Raw genomic sequence first — 25,050 nt, 5'->3', positions numbered from 1 at the left:
CTGAAGCAGTTCTGGAAGTCCTCTTTCATGAGCATCTTTACTTCATCCTCCATCATGACAATACTCTGTGTCACACACCGCTTCTGGTATACAGCAATTTCTGTCAAACAAAAACACTCCGGTGTGTCCTCATCCACCTTATTCATTGGATCTGGCACTGTGTGACTTTTGGCTCTTTCCCAAAGTCAAAGTGATCTTGAAATATAAACGTTTTGAAGTGATTCAGGACATAGAGGCAGCCACGACAGCACAACTAAAGACACTCACAAAAGAGGACTTCCAGAATCGCTTCAGAGAGTGTCAAGACAGTGGCATAAGAGTGTTTGAAGTGAGGGGGAGTATTCTGAGGGAGATGACTAGCAATGTGTCTTTTACTATAATATTTTTTTTAATTTAAGTATTCACCTTATATTTTGATCACACCTCATATCACAGGATAGATAGAACAATAACACCTATAAATGTCTTCTACCAAACATGTACTTCTTCGGGCTCAAAGCTACTTCTATTAATTGCTATCCTGGTGAGAAACAAATATGTACTCTAACTGGGTAACTGACATGGTCTAAATGTCTGTGTTCCCCCAAAATTCATATGTTGAAATCCTAATTCCCAATGTGATGGTATTTGGAAGTGAAGCCTTTAGAAGATGATTAGGTCATGGTGGAGCCCTCATGATTAGGATTAGTGCCCTTTAAAAAGAAAAATGGATCCAGAATTCCCTGATCTCAAACTCTATCTCTATCTCTCTCCCCCTCCTCTCATTTTTTCTCCTTCTCCTCTCATTCTCTGTCTCTCTCTTCCATCTGTGACACTGTTTTCCACACTGAAACCTCACATGGTGGAAGAGGGTAGGGGCAAGTTAATTCTTCCGGGTCCACATTTTATGGGTGACTTATTATAGTCTCTATTTCAGGTACTTGTTCTTCCACTAACTTTTTAAGAGGTTTCTATCATTTCTTCTCCCTAAGATTCAGTTCCCTTATCTGTAAAATGAGAATTGCATTCTTCTACCTTTAAATTTTTATGATTGCTAACTATGAAAATAATACTCAGCCACACTCAATAAGTACTTAGTCATCTTCAGTAATTTTAAATTATTTTTCTACAGGGCTGATACATCTGTAAACACACCTTCCCATTCTCTACTCTTAGCCACTTCTTACCATTAACTTACATTTGGTAGCATCATTATATTTGCCTTGCATTTAGAGCAATAGTATATAAAAAATGTTATCATTATACAATAGACTTATACTCATCAAATATATATATATACCTTGACTTTAGCCTTCACTCTTATCTTTCTTGTATCCAAAGGAAAAAAAGAGACATACTTGCCTAGATTTGTATTCATATTGTTTTACAAAAGGATCTAAATTAACAGATCTTGATTAGGAGAGACAAATTTTTTCCTCATTCTACATTATAAAAGGAATTTATCAGAAGGTTCTTGCTTATATACAAGGGACATTAAGAATGCATTGTTACTTTGTAAAATATCTGATTCTGCAGTCTAAATAAATAAATAAGACTCGTGTCTGAAAATTAGATTCTTGGTGAATAGCATATTCTTTAGATTTCCTTCCTCAAATAATAATTGATGAACTAGAATTTTATTAGAAACTAGAGACAGTTATATTCAGGAAAGTATACTAGTTTAGGAGTCAGGAGACATCTGTTTTAGTCTCTGTCACGTCTAGCACTTATAACTTCATACGTTATTTATGGGAGTGGGTGGGGCATTTGTTTCCTCTGATTCAAGAATTTGGACTGATCCATAAAGTCTCTTTGGGTTGCAAATGGTCAGTGAGCTCATAGATTTCCAAGGGGAGTAGGAATGCTCAGCATTCCCCATTGCACCAGAGTTGATATATTTTACTAAAATATGTACAGATGGCAAAGCTGACATTCTGTTTAAAAATTCAGAAACCCAACTTGTACTTTCTTCTGGACACAAGACCAACTCATATCTACAAAGAAATGAGTCTCAGGGAAAAATAAAAATCCTAGAATTCTTCAGTTTGATTAAAAAAAAAACAAAAAAACTTTTTTTTCCAGGTTGCATTCAATAGTGCTTAAGGACAGTCAATCCACAGAAGTTTTTAGAATCGTCAAACATAAAAAGGGGCATTATATAAAAAGTAATGCATGTATAAGGAAGTTGGCAGTGTTTGGGGGACATCCCATATGGATACTCATTTAACTCTAATATCTGTATGCAAATGGGCACATTTTCAGAACTGGACTACATTACGAGGTCTGACTACAGACCATTACAAGGTCTGACTACTAATTGGACTACATTACAATTAAGTTCGTGAACTCACCAACATGTGCTTACATTGGCAGCACTGTACAAACAGCTCAGTAAGGTTTCATAACGTTGGTAATTCAGTGTCTCACAGCTGTGTTTGTGTCGACATCTTGCCGAGTGGTGTTCATTATTGTTGTTTCATGTTTTTCTGTACTGTCATGAGAATGTCTGAGTTTGAATTAGAGCAATGAACAAACGCTAAATTTCTTGTTTAAACTTGGCAAAAGTGGAAGTGAAATCAGAGACACGTTAGTCCAAGTTTATGGGCATAATGCATTGAAGAAAATGGCAGTGTACAAATGGATTAAACATTTTTCTGAGGGGAGAGAATACATCACTAATGAGAGGTCAGGGCAGCCAGTAATGAGCAGAACTGATGAAAACATTGCAAAAATTTGTTGAATTATGCACCAAGATCGTCGGCTGACTGTGAGAAGCATAGCAGATCAAGTAAACATCAATAGAGAAACAGGAAAATCTTAACTGAAAATCTTGGCGTGAAAAGGTGTGTGCAAAAATGGTCCCAAACGAGCTCACCGATAGAAAAAGCAAAAGAGAGCCAAAGTTTGCCAAGACCTTTTGGAGAGGCAAGACAATGTTTTGGGCCATGTTATCACTGATGATGAAACCTGGGTGTACCAATATGACCCTGAAACAGAGAGTCAGAGTGCACAATGGAAGTCAGCCAATTCTCCACTACCTAAAAAGTTCTGTCAGTACACATTAAGAGTTAAAATGATGTTGCTAATCTTTTCTGATATCAGAGGGATTATTCATTATGAATTTGTACCAGCTGGACAACCAGTTAACCAAGTTTACTATTTGTAAGTGCTGAAAAGGCTGCATGAAAAAGTTAAACAATCTGAACTTTTCACCAATAATTCATGGTTCTTGCATCACGACAATGCACCAGCTCACACGACACTGTCTGTAAGGGAGTTTTTAGCCAGTCAACAAATAACTGTATTGAAACACCCTCCCTACTCACCTGATCTGGCCCCCAATCACTTCTTTCTTTACCCAAAGATAAAGGAAATATTGAAAGGAAGTCATTTTGATGACATTCAGGACATCAAGGGTAATACAATGACAGCTCTGATGGCCATTCCAGAAAAAGAGTTCCAAAATTTCTTTGAAGAATGGATTAGACACTGGCATTGGTGCATAGCTTCCCAAGGTGAGTACTTCGAAGGTGATATAGCGATATCCAGCAATGAGGTATATAGCACTTTTTCTAGGATGAGTTCACGAACTTAATTGTCAGACCTCATATACTTTTACAAACACCCAGTATTAAAAGTTTCTTAAAACAAACACAATAGTTTTATTGAAATGGAGTTTTATAATTGCATTAATAACACTGTGACCTTGAGGGAACACTTGGAGATTCAAATTTTACATTTAAAAAAGTAAATAACAAAGAAATCGGTAATAACTTCATGAAATATTTTATGGAATGCTTTCACTAGCACAATTAATTTGATAGTGACATTAGTTTCATCAAAATTAACCTTAACAACCATATTGAGTTTCAATCAAGATGTCATGGTAACCAAATGGGAGAAGTTTTTTGCAAACAACTCCTCCGATAAGGGGCTAATATCCAAAATATATAAGGAACTCATACAACTCAACAACAACAACAAAAAATCCAATTAAGGAATGGGCAGAGGACCTGAAGAGATATTTTGCCAAAGAGGACATACAAATGGCCAATAGACATATGAAAAAATGCTTAACATCACTAATCATCAGAGAAATGCAAATGAAAACCACAATGAGATATCACCTCACCCCAGTCAGAATGGCTATCATCAACAAGACAATTAGTAACAAGTGTTGGAGAGGCTGTGAAGAAAAGGGAACCCTCCTACACTGTTGGTGGGAATGCAGACTGGTGCAGCCACAATGAAAGGCAGTGTGGAGGGTCCTCAAAAAATTAAGAATAGAATTACCATACGACCCTGCAATCCCTTTCTTGGGTATCTACCCAAAAAATCTGAAAACATTTATCCATAAAGACATATGTGCTTCAACATTCATTGCAGCTTTATTTATGGTGACCAAGACATGGAAACAACCAAAATGTCCTTCGATACATGAATGGATAAAGAAGTCGTGATACATATACACAATGGAATACTATTCAGCCATAAGAAAAGATGAAATAGTACCATTTGCGACAACATGGATGGATCTCATTACAATGCTAAGCGAAATAAGTCAGACAGAACAAGTAGAGACCCATATGATTTTACTGATATTTGATATATAAAACTGAAAACAACAAAAGAACAAGACAAACAAATGAAGAAACAAAAACTCATAGACACAGACAATAGTTTAGTGGTTACCAGAGGGTAAGAGGAGAGGGAGTGGTAGATGAGGGTAAAGGGAATCAAATATATGGTGATAGAAAGAGAATTGACTCTGGATGGTGAACACACAATGTGATTTATAGATGATGTAATACAGAATTGTACACCTGAAATCTATGTAACTTCACTAACATAAAGTTAAATTTTAATTTAAAAAAAAAAAAAGATGTCAGTGGTACATAGTATAGATTGTTGATTCAGAAAGCAAAACAGACACTGATTTACTGAGTTGTTGCCATATTGTAAATGTTTGATTAAAAACAAGAAATAGCTTGATTTGACTTTTCATCCTGATAATAAAAACGTGGCCCAAATTTATTAAAAATATAAAATTGTAGGCAAATGTTTCTATATCCATTATAATTTTCAGGAAAAGTTATTCTAATTAAAAATACAAGTAGTTTTTGGTTTTACTATCTTAATTCCAATTCAGAAAACTCCCCTACATTAGCCCCTGCATCAGCAAAAGCCATCCCATACTGAGTCACATATAGTTTATGAGATAGTCCTATAGGATTTTGTGACTCTTTCTAGAAGAGAAGAGCTTGGATACGCATATAGGTAAATCTAAGTAGTAATTCAAAAGCTTTTTCACCAGAGTTGACCTCATTCTATGATTTAAAGTTTGATATCCTTATACAGAGAAGGCAGTTGATTGTATGTCCTGAGCAGTGTCAGGAGAGATGTTAACTAAACTTGACCATAAAGCAGCATTGGCCAGCTATTGTGAAGGAAGAAACATTGCTCATTATCGTAATCTTTTTAGCGATTGTGACATTTGGACTAGATCTGCCGGAGACTGTTGGGGAGGGGCTGCTGAGGGGAAGGGACTTCACTTCCTTGTGAACTTGCAATTAAAGCAGCCAGCGTATTCCAGCATAAACAGCAGAAGCCACAGCACTCCTTGGAAATACCCCTAGTACCTAGGAGTCCTTCACCACCAAAGATAATTCTGGGTCAAAAATGAATCCTTAATAGGGGAATAAAATTAAGCCAAACAGAATAGAAGTCAGTATTCATTATATTATAGAACATATCATAGAAAAGAATGTCAGACAGAACAAAGCTCTACCAGTTAATAGCTAAGTAACCTTGGCCAAGAACTTAATTTCTCTATCATCAGTTTCCTTTATATAAAATGAAGATAATAAAATTAACACCATGTGCATGACGCTCTTAATACAGTATCTGCTTTTCATTGGGCAGGCTTTCAATAATTGTTAGTTATTTTTATTATTATCTTTGTTATCATTAGGCTTGATCAAACAGGGGACTAATTTTTTAAAAGCAAGGATTTTTATGCTTGCCATTCAAGTCAGTCTAACTCTTATTGAGCTTATTCTTTCCTTTGTGTGAGAAAAAGAAACCTACGGAAACAAAAATAAATAAGAACACACCTCATACTTAAAGAGGACTAGACAAGTAAACTAACAATTAAAACTATTATAATTCAATATCCTTGAGATCAGTAACTGTGACTCACTGTATACTTACGTAGCACTTCCCATACAGTTAGTGCTTACTTGATTAATAATTAATTAAATGAGACATGAGCTGTAATTACTGTACAAACAGATAGCTAGGGAAATATAAAGAAGAAAGACAAAAATTTAACATGAGACAAAGAAGTCTTTTAAAATGGCCTAAAGCTAAAGCTGAGGCTGAGAGTAAGATTGGAAGTTGCAAATGAGGATGAAGAATACAGACTTTCTTAGCACAAGGAGCAGCCATTGCAATTAAGGCAAGACAAAACTTGATTTACTCAGTGAACTACCAAGCTTTAATATGACTTGAGTGATGCATACCTAAGAGAGACAGTCAAAGATTGGTTTGGGAAGATAAGCGTCCCTCTCACCATCACTTCCAGCCAATTCTGTCCTGTTCTTTCTTCATTTTTCTTCATAGCACTGACCACCTCTTTTCTTTATACTACAAGTGTATTTGTTTATTGTCTGCCTCAGCCACCGGAGTGTAAGCTTCATGAAAGTAGGCACATTTTACTGTTTTTATTATGTCTACATCTGAAGGTCCTAGAGCAATGGCCTGGCATATAGTAGACACTCAATAGATACTCACTGAATGAAAATTGAAGGAATGAGTAAGTGGGGACTTGCTTGTGAAAGATCTTAAATATAAGATTTAGAAAGAAATATCAGGATTGACTTGGGATGGAAGTGGAGAAGAATGATAAGTCTGAGAATATCTCTGGGGTTTCTGACTAACGTTTTTGAGGACATGGCTAATAACGGCATATGAAATTCAAGAATAAAAGCTAAGTTTTTGTTTTCATTTTTGATAGGGTGTGGGGTGTTGAGTGAGTTACACACTCTGACTCTCCCAGAGTTGTAGGAAGGAATTCCCTTACCTACTGAGAATTCACCAAGTATTTCCCTCCAATGGACAACAGCATTCTGCGTTCACTCTACCATGGGGAATAAAGCTGATTTTTATTAACAGTTATAGATCAGATTACTATAAAATGTGATCTATAACTAAAATCCTACATTAATCATCCTTTTTGCATAGAAGTCAAAAGTGGATGTTTTAAGTAATTCAAATATCCTGACCCACAACCATATAGTTGAAGTGAGAAACACAGTTCTTACAGTTGAAAGTAACTAAGTCTACCACCGAACCCATCATTTGTCATCTGGCATGCTGTTCAAGAAATCAATCTTTATTTAGATGATCACCTCAGAGTCATTTCCCCACTAAAGAAATTTAATAGTGAGTAATCAAACGTGTTCACTCTCACAGTCATTGACATGAGTTTACAATTACTTCTTGGAATTGAGCTAGCCTCAGTGGGATATAAAAATTAGGCTAATCATATGGTGAATACTTACTTCATCCTGTGTTTTTTCCTGCTTGGAAAAGAAATTGTCTCAGTAATTGTGTGCAAAATCCTTTTACCAGAATCACCACAAGAAAATTATGTACTGCTACTCATTTTCTAAAGAAAAGACATAAGTAACATTTTAAAATATCACTTTCAAATCAACCAAAATGAGTGGTTTTGGCTTTGTGTATAAAAGCCAGATCCAAATTAATATTATTTACAGTACACAGTTTGGCATGTGAATACAACAAACTGATATTTAATATGTTGTGTAACACTTCTGTGTGTTTTGTTGCCAGTGATTTCTTTCATGATTAATTAATGAGCTCTATTGGACCCAAACTTCAACATAGGGTAGAATAAATTAATTGGTCTTTTAAGAACCAGAATTCTATGGAGAGTATTGGCTATCCTGCACCCTCAACCAATGAACCAACATTTCCAGGTTAGCAGATGATTTGTTTTTATGAACTAAAAGTATTTCTGTTTTAATCATTTACAATAGAGTTCTTTCTAAAATCAATTTTACACTTCCTTTAGTTCTTAGTGTTTCTGAGGCTTATTTTAGCCTTTAGACTCAAGATGGTTGCTAAGCAGATTGATAATGAAAACTCTAGAGCAATTTCCAGGGAAACCCTAAGGACTTGCTGAGGTGTGCTGAGGTCTTGGTTCCTATAGCTCATGACCTCCCTCTGCCCTGGTTTGCGTTTATCCACCAAATTCAGGGGGGTGGGGGTAGGGGGCGTGCGGGGAGGAGCATCTAAATGTATAAATTAAATAGGCTCAAGTCACTGTAATCCCACTGAATATTATTTACCATCAATTCAGAAGCTATCTCTAGGTTGAAACATAAGACATTATTGAAATTTGAGTATTTTAGACTAACAAAAGTGGCAATCTCATAAGGTTCCACCTGATACAATTGAGAATCTCCTGGCTCTTGTACAAATAAGTACAGAATGAGGGAACAAGTATAGAATTTAGAGAAATGCAGTTAACATTCTCCTTTCTTTCCCTTTTTTTTTTCTGAATTAATCTAGATTAGAGGAGTTATTACACCTGTATTAATTTTAGTAGCCTCTTATTTGGATTATTCCCTTTCTTCCTTCTCTTTCTACTTGAATCTATCTTTTCCATTAATATTATGAAAGCTAATATTATGAAAGCAATTTTATAAGTTTTTCTCTTCTCTGCTCTAAAGCTTCCAGTATTTTCCTGTTGCCAATGGAATACAATTGAACTTTCAGTATTTAATTATCCAAAAATATTCATTGAGTGCTTTTCAGTTGCCTGGAACTCTTCTAGCATAGTGAACAAAACAAAATCTCTCTTCATGAGATTACATTATAGTGGGAGAAATAGACAATAAACAAGATAGAAGAATAAAATATATAGTACATTACATAGTGGTGTTAGGAAGAAAATAAAGCAGAGTAGGAAAATAGGAAATCTCAGGACAAGGGAGTTGAAATTTTAGAGAAATTAACCTAGGATGGCCTCATTGAAGAGAGGGCATTTGGGTAAAGACCAGAAAGAAGTGAAAAGATGAGCCTGGAAGACCCACCTTGGGGAGATCATTCCAGGGGGAAAAACCTGAAGTGGGAGCACACCTGGCAGGTTGTCACAACTGCAAAGAGGTCAGTTTGCTTGTGATGTTTGAGAGTGAGAGAGCAGTGGATGAGGTCAGAGGTTTGGGGCCACGGTGGCCACTGTAAAAAAGCAATGAGAGAATGTAGATTGTTATGATTGTTTGCTTGCAGTTTGGCTATTCATTGTCTGAGGGGGGCAAAGGCAGAGCAAGAAAACCTGTAAGGAGATAATTGCAATAATCCAGACAAGAGGCAATGGTGGTCTGGACCTGGATAGTGGCAGTGGACATAGGGAGAAATGGCCAGATTCTTGATATATTTTGAAGATAACACTCACAGGCCATGCTAAAATATGAGGTTTATTTGTGAGAAGAGGTGATGACAATTGTTACTTTAAAGACCTTCGCAACACAGCCTCAACCTTCCTTTCCAATTTCATCTCCTACTCGCCCTGTTGGCTAAAATGTGGTAAAAAAAAAAAAAAAAAAGTCCCTAGATTTGAGCAAGGAACGGACTGAGTTCAAATTGTAGCACTGTCACTTATTATGGTTATGATTTGATATAAATCACATAACCTATCTTTATCTCTGTTTCTTTACCTATACAGTGGGGATAATAATACCTACTTCCCAGGGCTCTCATGAGATCCAGTGATATTATAAAATGATAATAAAGCATAATATAGTGAATCCACTACTTCTATTATCTCCGTTCTTCATTACCTAAATATGTTCTCCTAACTGGGTTCTCCATTTCTTGTGTTAACTTCATTCATTGTATTTTCCACACCTCAGCTAAATGATCCCTCTAAAACACATTCAAACTTGTCACTCTCTTGACAAAATTCTCCAACATGGTAGAGAAGGTCCTTGTGATATGTCCCTTGCCTGCTTACGTCTCCAGCTTTTGAATCTCTTTCCAGAGGCCACACAAATTCTCTACATACCTTCTTTGTTCTTCCAAACATACAAGATAAACTAAAGTATTTGAAGTACCCAAATATGACCTGCTATGCTTCTTCTTACTTCTGACCTTTTAAACATCCTGATTCCTCTTTACAAATTTCCTGTTAATTTATTCATGCATTCAAATAACTCTTTGCTGAGCATCTACTGGACTAAGTGCTGAGCGCAGAAACAGAACCTACTTTTATGGAACCTACAATGTAGTGGGGAGAAAAGACACTAATCAGATTGTTATGCATAACTAGAAACTGGTCAAAATCTCTGAAAGAAATACATAGAAAATTACAAGAGCTTAGATGATTGGAGTAATGATCTAGTCAGAGTGTAAGTGACGTCTGAGATAACATCCAAAAGAAGGCAAAAAATGGAGGGAAACGATCTTTCAAAGGGAGTAGTATCATGTACAGAGGCACATGGGTGGAGTTACGTGGGAACTTCTCGAACGTCTGACAAAGCCAGTTTTGCTGGACGTTAGAAAGCAAGGAGGATTGTGATACAAAATGAGTCTCGAAAGAGAGGCAGGGGACAAGCATACCAGATTTTGGTGTGTATCATAAAAGAATAAGAAAACATTGAAGGCTTCTTGTAAGGAAGTGCCATAGAGTTTCTGTCTACAAAGATCAATCTAGTTGCTATGTGAGCAAGTGAATATATGAATTAATGGGCCTATCAATTCTTTATAACTGAAATAAAATTCTCCAGTAAACCAGTTTCTAGAAAAACTCAAGAGAAATAAGGAAAAATAGTATTAGGGCACATCTGGGAGGAGGTGTTTAGTGCTTTGAACCTGTGGCAAGTTGTTGAAATTACTTGCCATATGCCTGTAGTAATAAGGGTTAGGTTCAGTTGCAACTGACAGAAAACTTGGAAGATTTAAGTATCAAATTCCCCTGTAAGGTGTCATCTGAATTAAATATATACACTGCAATGTAGGAGTCAGGGGACACTAAATGTTACTGCTGGAAAATATGAGAGGCCTTAGGGGAGTGTTAGGACCCAGAAGGACCATCTTTGAAGATGGATTTTCTATTTTTACTGTTGATTGTTTGTAGAAAAGGGAAAACTCAAGACATTGCATCTTATCTTAAGTTATGGCCAAACTGTATCAGTTGGAAGACCGTTGCTCACTTTCTCTATGCCCTTCTTGAACTATGGCATAAATAAATGCTAGAGTCATAACTGCAGCTCGTTTAACCAAGCTACAACGTCGGTTACTCCAGTGTGTTGAGACCATGGAGTCCAGACTGCAGCCTTTGAACATGTTATTTTGGTACCTAAGCTGCTTTGGAAAGGATCCCAACTAAATCTGCTCTATGGTTCTAGCATGGTGGCCTTAAATGCCGTGGGGATTACAGAACCTATTCCTCTCTGTAACTGAATTATACATACACAGCATGAAGTTCTCTTCCAGACATACACTTCTCGTCAAATCCACTAGTTTGCGATGCTGGTAATTGTGCCAGACCAGATAAATCAATGGTGTAGTAGTGGGTACCTGCATAGCAATTTATAAGGTTAATGACAGAGGCTTTATTTTGAGTAAGTATAAACTGCTGCCACCTCCCTTTGTCACTTCTCCTTTTTGAAACTTTACAGCTCCTCAGGGGACCTACCCAGTCCTCTCATTACCAAACCAGTCCCCATGACCTAGATGTTTCTCTATCCCATATTCGTCATAGCGGCGTGCCCTTCATCTCATTACTTCATTACCCTGATGATATTCCTTGATAAATTCGACATTCTCACTTCTTCTCATTTTCTCTTCAATTTCTCTCTCCTCTGAAATATGATTTCTATACCCAGCATTCTATTGATACTGTGCCGGTTGATTGCACTGATCACCTTCTAATTCAAAAGCACTATGAACACTTTTCTGTCATCTAAACGAACATAGTGGTGGTCTCATTACAGCAAATGGATAACACTTTTTTGTTAAAATTATATCCACCCTGACATAAATTTCTCCCTGTTCTCCTCCTGTCCCTCTGTGTACAGATAGTAGAATCAAGCAACTCTTGCAAAAGAGAACATCAAATAAATAAGCCCAGCTTGTGTTGATAGTAGTAGCCACATCTCTGGATGGTATAACTCATCCAAAATAGGTCATTATCCTGGATTATATAATAACGCTGATGTATAAGGGTGCAGTAGCTCAAGTCTGCTTACATCACTATGATTCTATTTAGCATAACTGATATCATTACATGACATAACATTTTTTAAAATACTTGTACATATAATTGATAGTGTTCTTTAATAACTATGAAAAAGCTCTTAATTACTTATTGTAATCCAACAATGTGATCTTGTCCACAGTATGCCCTCATTACTATTCTAATAAAATAATTTTGGTTCTTTTGAAGTTATTTATATAATACTGTGTAATTTGCATAATGGTTAGTTACGTATCAGTTTTACTAGCTAGTTAATTCCTTGTAGAGATAGTAATGATGTCTTGGCATACCTTTAAAAATCTTGGATGTAGTAGCTTTTCAATAAATTATATTGAATTAAAATGTTAAACAGCCTTTTTTTAAGTAGAAGACTTAAAAGATCCTTTACAGTAGTTAATTTCCCGATAGTCTTATGATATTCACCTAAAACTATTCACTTTTGGTCAACAATATTGCATTACAGATTTTCTAATAACTAGAAGATACAAATCATAGCCAGATGTAGAATTAGTAGTATAATTTGACTTGTGATTTTCCAGTTTATATAACAGCTAAGTTACGTAATCATAGATTCAGCATCAGTATTTTCTCTGATTTACAATGTATTCCCAACTATCTTAGCAAATGAATGAGACACACACATCTGAGTAGCAATGAATAAGAAAGCATATGAAAATCAAACACAGCTGATTAAAGAATTTAACTTTTCAACCAAGCTTTGAAACGATAACTGTGTATCGTTTGCACTGCTTTGAAAGCATGCCAGTAATTTCTGATTATGATTAATGGTTGCTTTTAGGCAGCCAACTTTCTTTGCCATTTAACAAAGATTTTGTCCTAGAGTTTTGTCTTATTTCAGAACATTTGTAAATCTTAAAAATCAGGTAACAAAATGTTGAATTTATAATTTTGCTTTATGGTTGTAAAAGTCCTGTAGGCAACAAAATAACAACCTGGATGCCTAATACTGACATAACACCTGATAACCACATGATGCAAAAAAAAAAAGCAAGCAATATCTAAACAACTGTGCCAAGCTGTGAATAGATCTCAGGGAGCAGGACGACTACTATTTCAATGTGTGTGGTCAATATTTACCATTTTTACAACATGTGAAAAATCAAACAGAGTGAAAGTATATAAATTATTTGGGTGTAACAATAAGTAAAAGGAGAAAAAGGAATAGTAAGATGTCTACTGGTATTTTTAAAAAGAACACGTTCATAGGTGTCAAAAATGAATAAGAGGAACATTGCTTCACTTACTATCAGAGAGCAAGCCCCAGTAACATAATAAATGAGACATAAACATGTATATTAAGGTGGGACTCAAATAATCATGTTACACAAGCAGCAAATAGGAAACAAGGGAGAGTACTAGATTTGGGGTGGGGGGTGGGGGTAACCTAGGTAAGATTCAAAAAGATAATTACAAGCATACATTACAAAAGGAAAGACTAAATGGAGCAACAGATATACCAGAATAATTATATAGTAATTAACATGCCTTCCTTCTTCCTCTGGGGAAGTTTTTTTTTTTCTTTCCGTTTAGATAGAAATGAATCTTGACTGCCACAGTATTTCATTTGGCAGGATATCAGGTAATTTATGTTTCAAATATGATCTCATCATCAGTTCCATCTGTTGATATTAACTGAACACCCATAATTTTTGAAACTCTGACTTGTAGAAAACATACCTAAAAATCAAAATCTTTGAGAGATTCACATACCAATGAAAACTGAATAAGTGTGTTCTTACCTTATACATATCATATATTTGTTTTAAGTCTTCACTTTTAATCCTCCCAGCTCTTCACTCTAATTTCACAGATGGGGGTGGGGGGGGGAGAAACTATAGGCAGCTGCCATATTGAGCCTAAGAAAGTGTCAGACCCTCTTAAAGAAGACTAGCAAATTTTTTTATGCTGAGCCACAGATGGGAAGTAACTGGTTAACAGACTCTGAACCTAATGAGTTCCTGTTTGGGCTATTCATAGATTCAAAGAATCTACTCTCTTTCTCTCACATTCCATTTTAAAACTGAAGGCTGGAAAAAGCAAGAGTTCAAGACAATGATAGCATGAAGACATACTCTAAGTGCTGGATTCACACATTTGCCCCTTCGTCCTTAACCCAGATACCAAGACCCATGACTTCGCTTCCACATGCAGAAGAGACCAAGTACAGGGTAAAGACCATTCAATCCTCTCTGGAAACCTGTCTCCAGCTAAAAAATGCCCCTCCTTCTTCAGCAATCTTAGATGTGCCTTCTCAATCTTCAATAACTAATTCAAGTTGTTTCTCTTTTATGGTAATTTTCCTTATCTCATCCAGACGGATTTAACCAAACCTTCCCTTGGACCAGCTCCTTACATTGAATACAGTTATGATTATGCTTTTTAAAACTAATTTGCCTTTGTGTATTTGATTCTTTGTCTCCTCTACTAGATTGTGAGATTGAGTGCCCAGTCCCTCACTTATTGGGTTATTCAGTTCACGTCCATCCACATCACTCCCTTGTCAAAAGAGGAAAAAGAACTAAATGATGCCTTCTCCATTTATAATAATGGGTCCTCAATAAATACTGTTACACTCTTGTTGTTTGTTTTACAGCTTATCTTCCATAGTTGAACCAAAAATTGTTGTTTCTACCTTGCTCAATGGGAGAGTCAAAACAGTTATTCAAAACTAACTCTGTCTACTGCATAAAATTAACAGTTTATAAAATCGTTATTCACTACAGGTGGTGCTGGATTTGGTTTTGGGCTTATCTCATCAAAAATGTGTCTAGAGCAATGTAATAGTGTTCAGTAGAAAGATTTTGAGAGCTTACTTAAGGTATGATATTGCTACTTCATCTAAGCAATATTTTAAAGGATATTGTTGCTTTAAGTAAAGAAAGCAAAAACAAATGATTTGGAAATAACCACTCAGATTTTTAAATTTCTAAGCATCCATTGTATATTTTGGAACATAAAAATGTTGATGCAGAATAGTGCCTGTCTGTTATTAAAGGGGAGAAAAGGGTGTTTTTAGTAACCCGTCTGGATTTTTTTTCTCCCACTAGGATATTCAATACTTCAAGCTATTATGGAAAAAGCAGGACAAAATGGTTGGCATGTCAGTGCTATATGTGTGGAAAATTTTAATGATGTCAGCTATAGACAACTTCTAGAAGAACTTGATAGAAGACAAGAGAAGAAATTTGTAATAGACTGTGAAATAGAGAGGCTTCAAAACATATTAGAACAGGTAAGTCCTGGATTTTATATTATTTACCCAGACCTTCTACAAAAAAGTTGACCTTTGATTTACTTGTCCCCATTAATGTCTTTCTCGAACCACCTAGTTTGAAGCGTGGAGTTTGGGAATTTTCATTCAATCATTTATCTCCAAAACAAAAATCATAATCCTCTATCACCAAAGACCATTTTGGTTCTTAGGTCTCCATGCAATTAGTAGCACCAATTCTCACACATTTTTAAGACATACAATAGAAAGGACCTTTTATGAATCATCAAGATTTCTTGGCCCCTTATTTTCATAAACATTAATTTGGAAGATTAATGCCATCAAAAATATTGGAAAATTTTAATATTTGTGACCATGTGTTTTTTTCTAACCTTTAGAGAAATAGCTATATGAGAAATAGCAACATGAATTAGTACAGCAATGAAATAAAAGAAAATTAAGTGGCATACTGGGTGTAGCCTATTTTCTTCTAGATTTTGTAAGTAAATATATTATTACGACAGGAAAGGTGATTTTCAACACTTCGCACAAAGGAAGAATCCTTGAACTAAGCTTTCAATAAATATTTGTTGATTTGATTTGAAAGAAAAGATAAAATAGAGCTTTGTCATTGTGTTAAATGATAGGAAAATATCCTCAAATGATGGATAACATTTGCTTTCTCCCTAAACTGCATCTCATGATAAAGCTTTGAAAGTGTGTATTTGGCCAAAATTGCAGTGAATGAATGCCATCTAGCGGTTTTAGAAATGTTTGCCCATATTTATCTACAATATGTTATGTTGTCTAGACAATATCACAGCATGATGTTTCGTTGGTTAGTTTGCTACATATAGTTTATCTATATAAACATATGATTTGATTTGTAGTAGTAAATTTACCAATGTGCAGATTTATTTGTAAAGAAAACTTAAATACTCAACTATAAAAATCAAAATGAACATGTTTCAGAGATTCCTCCTTAATATAGAAGGTCACTGAACCAGATGCCTTAAGTTCCTTCCTCGACTATATTAGAATTTGTAAAAGGTAAAGGTAAAAAAGGATATGGTACTTCTTTTAAAGGTCTAGTGAAGCCAGAGCATACTGCAAAAGGAAATGACAAAGTATTCACCTCCTGTTATCTTTTTATAGAAGAAAAAAAAATGTTTGATTGAAGAAATATGTTTATATTATATTGGAAAATGTTCATTATAAACCTGTACATCGTTCAGGTTATTCCTGAGGGAGTTCAAAATTATTAAGGTTGCAATTATTCAGAGAATATGAGTTTTTCAATGTGTATTTATGGAATCCAAGAAAAAATAATTTATCTTACTTTCTTAAGCAAGACAGTCATTTCAGCTCAAACTTCCATTCATTCATTCATTCTCCCACTCCTGCCCTCTGTGTTGAGAGCTTGAGTTGTTTGACCTGAACAACTGAAGCTTTGTAAATAACTCCTCGTGCATCCCAGAGAGCAGTCAATTCCAGCAACAGACTGGTTGCCAAGTTCCTGTCAGAGGGTGAGTAAAGCTCAGAAAGACCCTCCACTTAGCACCTGTGCTTAAAAGACTATATCTGAAGAAAGCAATCGAGTGCCTAAAGCACATTGATTCAGTTCAGAGGCTTAGCTGGTTTCCAGGAAGAAAATCCACACACCCAGGTGCTTTGGATAAACTATTTAAATAAGGCTTAAATAAGCTCTTGCTGAGGGAACTGGACATCTTAATTTTTTTTTCATTTCAAATAAACTACATTTTTTCTTTTTTCCAGCCTTATTGAGGTATCAATTACATATAACATTGTTCAAGTTTAAGGTGTACAAGATGATAATTTGATACACTAATATATTGTGAAACGATTACCACAGTGGGGTTGTTTAACACCTCCATCACTTTACATAATTACCATTTCTTTTTGGGGATGAGAACATTTAAGATCTATTCTCTTAGCAACTTTCAAGTATGTAATACAGTATTGTTAACTATAGTCGCCATGCTATATATACATGAGATCCCCAGAACTGAGAAAGCGTGTCTACTTTTCCTATTTCTATTACTATTCTTCTTGATGAATTATGAAACGTTTCTATTCTATCATGACTGCATAGTAATAATGAGACTAGTAATAGGTCTTCGTTCCTTTAAAATTCCTCTCAGGTATAAATCTCATAAATTATAACAAAATCTACTGTATTATGAGAATATAATGTATTCTTAATTGTCCCATAAAATTTTCCCCACAAAAAAGCTTATTTCTGATTTTGAAAATGATTTTTTTTTTTTACTATCTATATTTTAATTCATTGTAGCTCTAAGCAAAATCACTTTTAACGTTTGTTGGTTTTACTCTTGGCTCCTCTAAACAAGACTTTATCCAGGCTTTGTCAGGAATTTGTACCTATACTTCAATACTTCTGTCATTCAACATCTTCTTTAATAAATTGAGACAATAATACAAAACAATTTCAGAGAATCAACCAAAGCACTTTTTAAAAAGCAAAATGCTAAATAATTTTGATCAGAAAAATATTTGAAAAGAAGTTGCTCTCTCTCTGAACATGTTAAAATTAATACAATGAAGATAAGGATGTGTTAGTACATTTCTAGAAGGATTGGCATGCTTCATATTATGGTAGCATGCTGTCAATAATTACTTTTTTGATATTTTAATTAGTATCAGTTTTCAAAAACATAATGTGAAGAGTTCATACAAATTTCTCTCAAAATATGTTAGTGGACAACTGTGGTTAGAGAAACACTTCATCTTCTGTACATGTTTTCCAAATTATTTTTATGCCATGAATTAATTAGTTCTTTTAAATAGCAATATATTTATAAGAGTCAGCCATATACTCATTCAAACACTTCAAAACCAGTACTTGAAATTGTAGTTTAAGCTGTATTGATTTTTCTACCTTAAATTACACCATAGGGAAATAAATGGAAGAATTTATGTAACTATCACTCACTGAGCTATTTAAAGCAATAGAAATATAACAAAACTACAAAGTTAGATTATTGTCACTTATATGTATCAATGCAATAAAACAAATTGCATTTTTGACTCTCTAAATACAATGGGCTATTAGGTCCACTTATCTGCAGAAAACGACTTTGAAAAGAAACTTACAACTAACAATATTTTTTAGTATTGGTTGAATTTGCAATCAATTATTGAGAGGAAGTGTCGTTTACTAATATTAAAGTATCCATTTTGGACAATGGCATTATTCATCGCACGTCATTTTCTTCCTTTAACAATATATTTGTCTTCTAGAATAGCTCATACCGGTAATAGCTTAAAATAACTAGAAGCAAATGAATTGTTTTCATATCAAAAAGAAGTAACTTATAGTGGGAGCCTTTTCACATGTTCTTTAGTTTTCATACATATCCATTAATTATAAATTTTGAATGTGATTATTGGCAAAGAGTCCCTACGGACTCTTACACCACATCAATTAAGCATTGAAGTACGAGGCTTTGATTCACATGTTTAACCCAGTTGCAAAAAAAGCAACCAAATCTTGATCTTTATTTTTCTAGCATCAAAAATTATTTGAGCAACATAGCACTAAAAGCTAATGGTTGCTCACATGTTTACTCCACCATAAAAACAAACTAATGGTCCTGCAACTAGATTTCTGTGTTCCTACTCTCAGTGAAACCCTCCTCTCATGAACACACCCAACTCATCCTCTGAAATATATAGTTGTCACAATGGGCAGTGAGATAGCTTGTACTCTTCTAATTCAGTCTTTGTTCACTTTACTTATAGCCCCCAAATGATTTTTCTATTCTGAGAGATGGATAAGATATCTTCAAGTGTTTATTTTTAAAAAGTAAATGAATCACTTAAAATCATCATACTTTTCCTTTCTTACTTTAAATAAGGATCATTGGGCTGAGATGATCTTGAAAAACCTTGATCACTCTAAAAGTCAATAATGCTATTTGCAATGAAGACTTACTGATAATTGCACGGGATTCTGAAGAAATATAGACTTTTATACATGGGATACACACTGAAAAGGAGCATAAAATAAAACCCCAGTCAAGTGGCCTTTTCTGTATATTCATTCATTCTACAACTATGTACTCAATGCCCACTTTGTTCTGTCAGCCACTGTGTTCTGCTGAAGATAAAGTGATAAGCAAAACAGATACATTTTCTGTTTTACTTACTAACTCTTATCTGGTCAACTGTGGTTTAAACAAAAAGCATTTGCTAAAATCCTACTAAAACATATTCTCTCTTTTAGAAATGTGGTGCAGAGAAAGTGATCAAGAATCTCATATTGCCTCAGGGACTTTGCTATGAGTGTCCCTTCTTACTGAATAAATGATGCTGTTGAAGGCATTAGATAGGTAACTGGAACTGGACTGGCCCTGGGACATACCATGGATGTAGTAATATTTAAGGAATCTAACCAAGTAGTTATCAGGAGAAGATGGCAAGCAGTGACCTTATAGCATGAAATAGATGTATATGAAAAGGGGAGAGGAAAATGACGCTACAACTGGCTCACAGATACCTCAAACTATCTCTTTACCATGTACCTCAAATTTATTTGGTGCCCCTTTTAGCAGCATTCCCACTTTCACTATATTAAAGAAAAACTCAGTATCCCATTAGACACAGTGTGAATCTCAGATAATCAGCAAACTCAATGACCTTCCCATATTGTTTGCAAATTAATCAAAAAATCTAAAAGCCATGATTGACTTCTCTGAAGTTTATTGCATCACCAAATGGAAGCCAATAATCCTTCCTCAGGGCACAATCAATTTGAAAGTGGAAAATTCCTCACAAACAGAAATGTTGCTATTTGCACATGAGTGATAAAATGTGGACATGGCCCCAGTTAACTTATTCTAAGTCCAAGGCTGCCTCCTTATCTGGCACCAGCTAAATAATATATCAGGCCTTGGACAGAATTTTTGGCAAATTGCCAAAGTTGTGGCAATACTGATTAACAGATAAAATCTGTTGATCTAGAGTCTGCATTTACAAATTTTCAGAATTCTCTAAGATAAAGGAATTGTGCTAAATCTAGAACTCTACATTGTCCACATACACTCCCAAAAATATCTCAGACACTGAATAAAGAGTTGAAAAGAGCCAAAGGCCTAAAGAGCATGCTTCAGCATGTCATAAGTGGTTAAGTCATTCATTATCTTGAAGGAGCATTTTACTTACTGATTAAAACAAAACAAACAAACAAACAAACAAACAAACCCTCAACAACAGAAGTGTAAGAGACAGGAAAGACAAAAAGAAGCACCAAGAGAAAGGAAAGCTATCTTTAGTTATGTTGGTAGTCATTACAGAAGAGATGTGATCATTGGAGAAAATAGCTTCAGTTATTGGAATCATCTAGAGAAGGATTAAGCAGCATGCATTCTGACAATAGGAAAGCCAACAGGAGTAAACAGGACAATTCTGCACTTGATTTCTTATACATTCATCCAACATCTATGTACCAGAAATCATTCCAGGCACTGCTGGACTGTACCAAGATGAGTAAAACATGTCCCCTACACTGAGAATGTGTATACTCAAGCTGACAACTCAGAAACATAAATAATTACAAGACAATTTGATGGGTTCAGAAACAAAAATGTATCAGGAACCCGAAAGATGTTAACTAAATCTAATCAAACCTGTCAGAAATGCTTCATGGCGGGAAAAGACATTTAAATGGAAAATGCACTGTATTTTCCCAGGAACAGAAAAGGGGTGAGGGTATTCCAGACAGACTGCTAAGGCAAGGTGGTTGAAAAATGAAAAAGCTCAAAAGGTGGAGACGAATTAGATGGGATAAAAACTGGGTAGGGGAACAAAGGTAGAAATTAGAGTGGGGCAGTAATCAAAGGTAAAGCTGTAAAGATTGGAGATAGCAGGAATACGGATTCCTTGCACTGTGTTAGTTTAGCTATCTGCTTTTGCTGTTGAAATCTTATCTCCATCAGAGGAGGGTGCATGTTTATCATTTACCAATATATCCTCAATGATATGAAAGGGTATCAAAAAATAATTGTTAAATAAATGAAAAGTCTGAGTGAGCTACACATGAAGACACGGGCAGGTGATATCTCTTTTCTATGTTTAAGGAAAGAGCACCCAGTAGTCAGGAGGTTAGCCCACAATTTAATTGTCTGAGAAGCTTTCTTGTCCAGAATATCTCCCCCACCAAAGAGGATGGGCAATCTAGGTTTCCTGAAGTTTGTTGTATAGGCTGAAAAAAGCCCAAGAGTTTCATTTCCATATATTAAAGTAACAATGAGTGAGATAGAAGAGGAACAAATTGGGCACTCAAAGAAATTACTACAGCAGAGAAATCTTATCACCTATTTCCCACACTGCAGTCCTGGCAGAGCTTGCTGTTTTTGCTTCATTATAAAGCTGCTTTTGCATATCGAGCTTTGCTCAGTCAGGAGCTGCAACAAAGTAAGAAGAAACTTAAAACACCTGAGGTTATGTTTAAAAAGAAAAGGTGGATTTTACTTCTTTAATCTTAATTTTTAACTGAATGGATTTGAATATGCCAGTCCCATTATGATGCACTGGGTTTGTTGTTTTCACAGAAAATAGAATCACCTTTACAGAGCTCCATCAGACTAGTGCAAATGAAATTAGTGGGAGTTAAAAATGCTGCTCTAATTGTCTCTTAGCAACTATTACCATGGTTGCAGCTATTCCTCATTTTTGTATAAAAATTTTTAAGAAGTTAAAATAAAAGGAAAAGTAAAGAAAGAAATGGATATAGTGTTTGAAGAAGAAGAAAAATATAGTTGTCAGAATGCAAGTACTTTTATCTTACAATTGGGAATTACAGGAGTTGATTGTGTTCAGCTAAACTTGTTTTAGTTATTGCTACAAGAACACTAATTAGACTAGTTTCCACTATTATTGTAGACACAAACATTTAAAAGCTCAACTTCTTTAAAAAAGATAAAGCAAAATCTGCTTGATAATTTTAGAGATATAAAATAGACTGGTTTTTCTAGCCTTAAATAGAAAGCAGCTGCATAAACTTATCTACTGTGGTTTAGGGAAAGGTAAGTAATATTCCTCATTAAATAGAAAAGAGAGGAAAACTTATTTCAGTGGAATTTTGCAGGTATTCTTCAAATGTCTAAAAGGCAGTGATTTCACAAAAAAGAAGCAAAATATTCAACAATACTTTTGAGGACACTTTTCTGAGTCTTATAAATATTAAACATAAATATTATGAAAGTATAAGTATAAATATAAATATATATAAATCATAGAGTATTTATATTAAATGAATTAAATAGTTTAGTACAAAAGTGTACTACCTGCCAGTAAATGAAGTGATGCATCTTTTTAATCACTGGCTTCAGTAAGAAAGGTAATGGAACACATTCACTCCCAATTTTCCCCTTAAGATTCACTATGTAATTGTATATGATTTCCCTACTGATGATCTAGATTTTCTGCGAGCTCATATACAACTGGTGTCCAATTTAAGATCAGATTGTAGAAGAAAATTAAAGTGGTTTCATTTTTACAAAAAAAATAAATAAATAAGTTTCACACAATCACTGGCAAATGGAAGAAAGATCAAGATTGTAAATACATGGGACATTTATTTTCTGTTTTTTTAAGTTTTTTCCCCCCAGTGTCATATATATCAAATGATTGTTATATTGTTTCAAAATCCAGGCTTAAATTGTCACTGTACTCACTCTATGTCCTTCTTCTAAAAGCACAGAATATATACTAAAAATATGTATATTTACATTCTATTTTTATAATTAATTTTGTATTTATTTTTGCTGATTGTTATCATAATATAAACTTAGAAGTCAAATATTCTAGTATATAAAGATGTAATAGTATAGATAAGTTGCAGCTAACACAAGAAAAACAAATTTTCTTTTCTCTGCCCACCCTACCATTTCCTTTTCTTATACATGCACACAACACTTCCATTTACTCATTTATTCAACTATTTAACTCATTTATTCCATTTACTCATTTATTCAACTCATTTATTCAAATATTTATCCAAAACCTGCTAATTTCCAAGCACTGTATATAATGTGAAATCAATTTCAAGGCAGCCCTTGAAGGAAGTTCAAACGTAAAGGAAAACAGAAGAGCACTAGCAAATAATATAGCACAATTTGGAAATGTGTAATAAAGATGAAAGTAAATTGTTGAAAGATGAGTCAGAATTCCCCAGGGAAAAGAACTGGGAAAGGTCATTCACGGCAAATGACAGGTCCAGAGCGAGCTCTGGGAGGAATCCACTTGTGTCCAGAAAGCAAGTGAGGGTGGTTGGAACATCACATGCAGAGGACATGAGAAGATGGTCAAGGCAAATTGAAGACAGGTTATGAAGGACCTTGTACTTTACTTAGTAGTTTTAAATTCATCTTAGCATTTAGATTACGTTGGATGTTTTTAAACATGATCTACTATGTGTTTTAGAATGACAATTCTGATGAAAACATAGAGAACGCACAGGAAGTGGTGACTAAAATAGTGTACCAAACAAGCAATGGTTTTTAATCCTTATACTTTATTTTTTATGTGTCATGTATACAATGTGTAACTTCATTTATTTGACATCTATGTGACAAATGTTTATTGAGTGCCTATTATAGGCCACACAAGTGTCGTAAGCTCAGAAGAAATCGCTGCTCGCGGAGCCACTCAATAAACAAACAAATAAATATGTAATACCAAGTAGTGATATGAGATATTAGTTACTCAGTGTAGTTATTAAATGTCTACTTTGCCAAACACCATGATACACATTTAACTTAGGTAGTCCTAGTCTCTACTATTTTTGTTAAAATTTTGAGAATTTGAACTGATCTAACTGGGGTTGAAAAAAGAAACAAATTTTCTTTCAGCAATGTTAACAGTGTTGTCAGTCATTATGGATAATAGTCTTCAAATTTTGACTGTCCTATGTAAAATATGGACAAAATACCTACCAGTGAGCTTGTTAAGCAAATATTCCATACCAACACCAAATAGGAGAATCATGTTTATTAGGGAGAGGCATATTTTTCCTGCCTTTCCTCTCTTATTTATGACCTTTCGCTTGTTTGTTTTTAAAAATGACTTTGGAGTTAATCATTTGAACAAATGTAAAGAGTTTACTCAGAAAAGTTTTTACTCCCTTATGAAGACAGTATATCTACTTAACATCTATGTTCTTTCTCTGAATCCATTTCATAGGCACCAGACTCTCTAGTATGGAACTGTTTGAAGTATGACATAACAAATTACTTCAAATGCAAAGAAAATATTCTGCTGAAATAAAAATAAAGAGAATAACTCTGGTGTCATATGTCTTCCATATTTAATTCACCACAATTTCATATGTTGGATATAATTACAATCATACAAATTTAAAACCTCATGATCAAAAAGTTACTAGCTGAAGTTGTTAAATAGTGAGGTGCTATTACAAAATTATGGACAGAACCTATCTTAAATGCACCTCAAATGGTTTAGTTGTGCTTTTATGGTGGGCAAAGATGATCAACACTGTAAAGAAATAAGAAAG

The 25,050-nt window shown here is 34.7% G+C and overlaps 1 protein-coding gene across 11 annotated transcripts in view; it reads left to right on the top strand.

Annotated features, from left to right (window-relative positions):
• Positions 1-25,050, top strand: part of GRIA4 (glutamate ionotropic receptor AMPA type subunit 4) — a 377,547-nt gene that overhangs the window by 247,131 nt on the left and 105,366 nt on the right. For all 11 annotated transcript variants that reach the window (XR_012497413.2, XM_088791479.1, XM_074335547.2 and 8 more), the window contains exon 5: positions 15,331-15,515. Coding sequence is in view for 10 of the 11 variants with exons in the window: in XM_088791479.1 (XP_088647605.1) it covers positions 15,331-15,515 (185 nt within the window). In the remaining variant the exon portion in view is untranslated. The remainder of the gene's footprint in view (positions 1-15,330; positions 15,516-25,050) is intronic.

This window comes from Rhinolophus sinicus, chromosome 14 (assembly GCF_057876585.1).
Source record: "Rhinolophus sinicus isolate RSI-liver-muscle chromosome 14, RSI-T2T, whole genome shotgun sequence".
Taxonomy (NCBI): domain Eukaryota; kingdom Metazoa; phylum Chordata; class Mammalia; order Chiroptera; family Rhinolophidae; genus Rhinolophus; species Rhinolophus sinicus.
The sequence above is the reverse complement of the archived record's forward strand: the minus strand, read 5'-3'. Positions and strand labels throughout refer to the sequence as shown.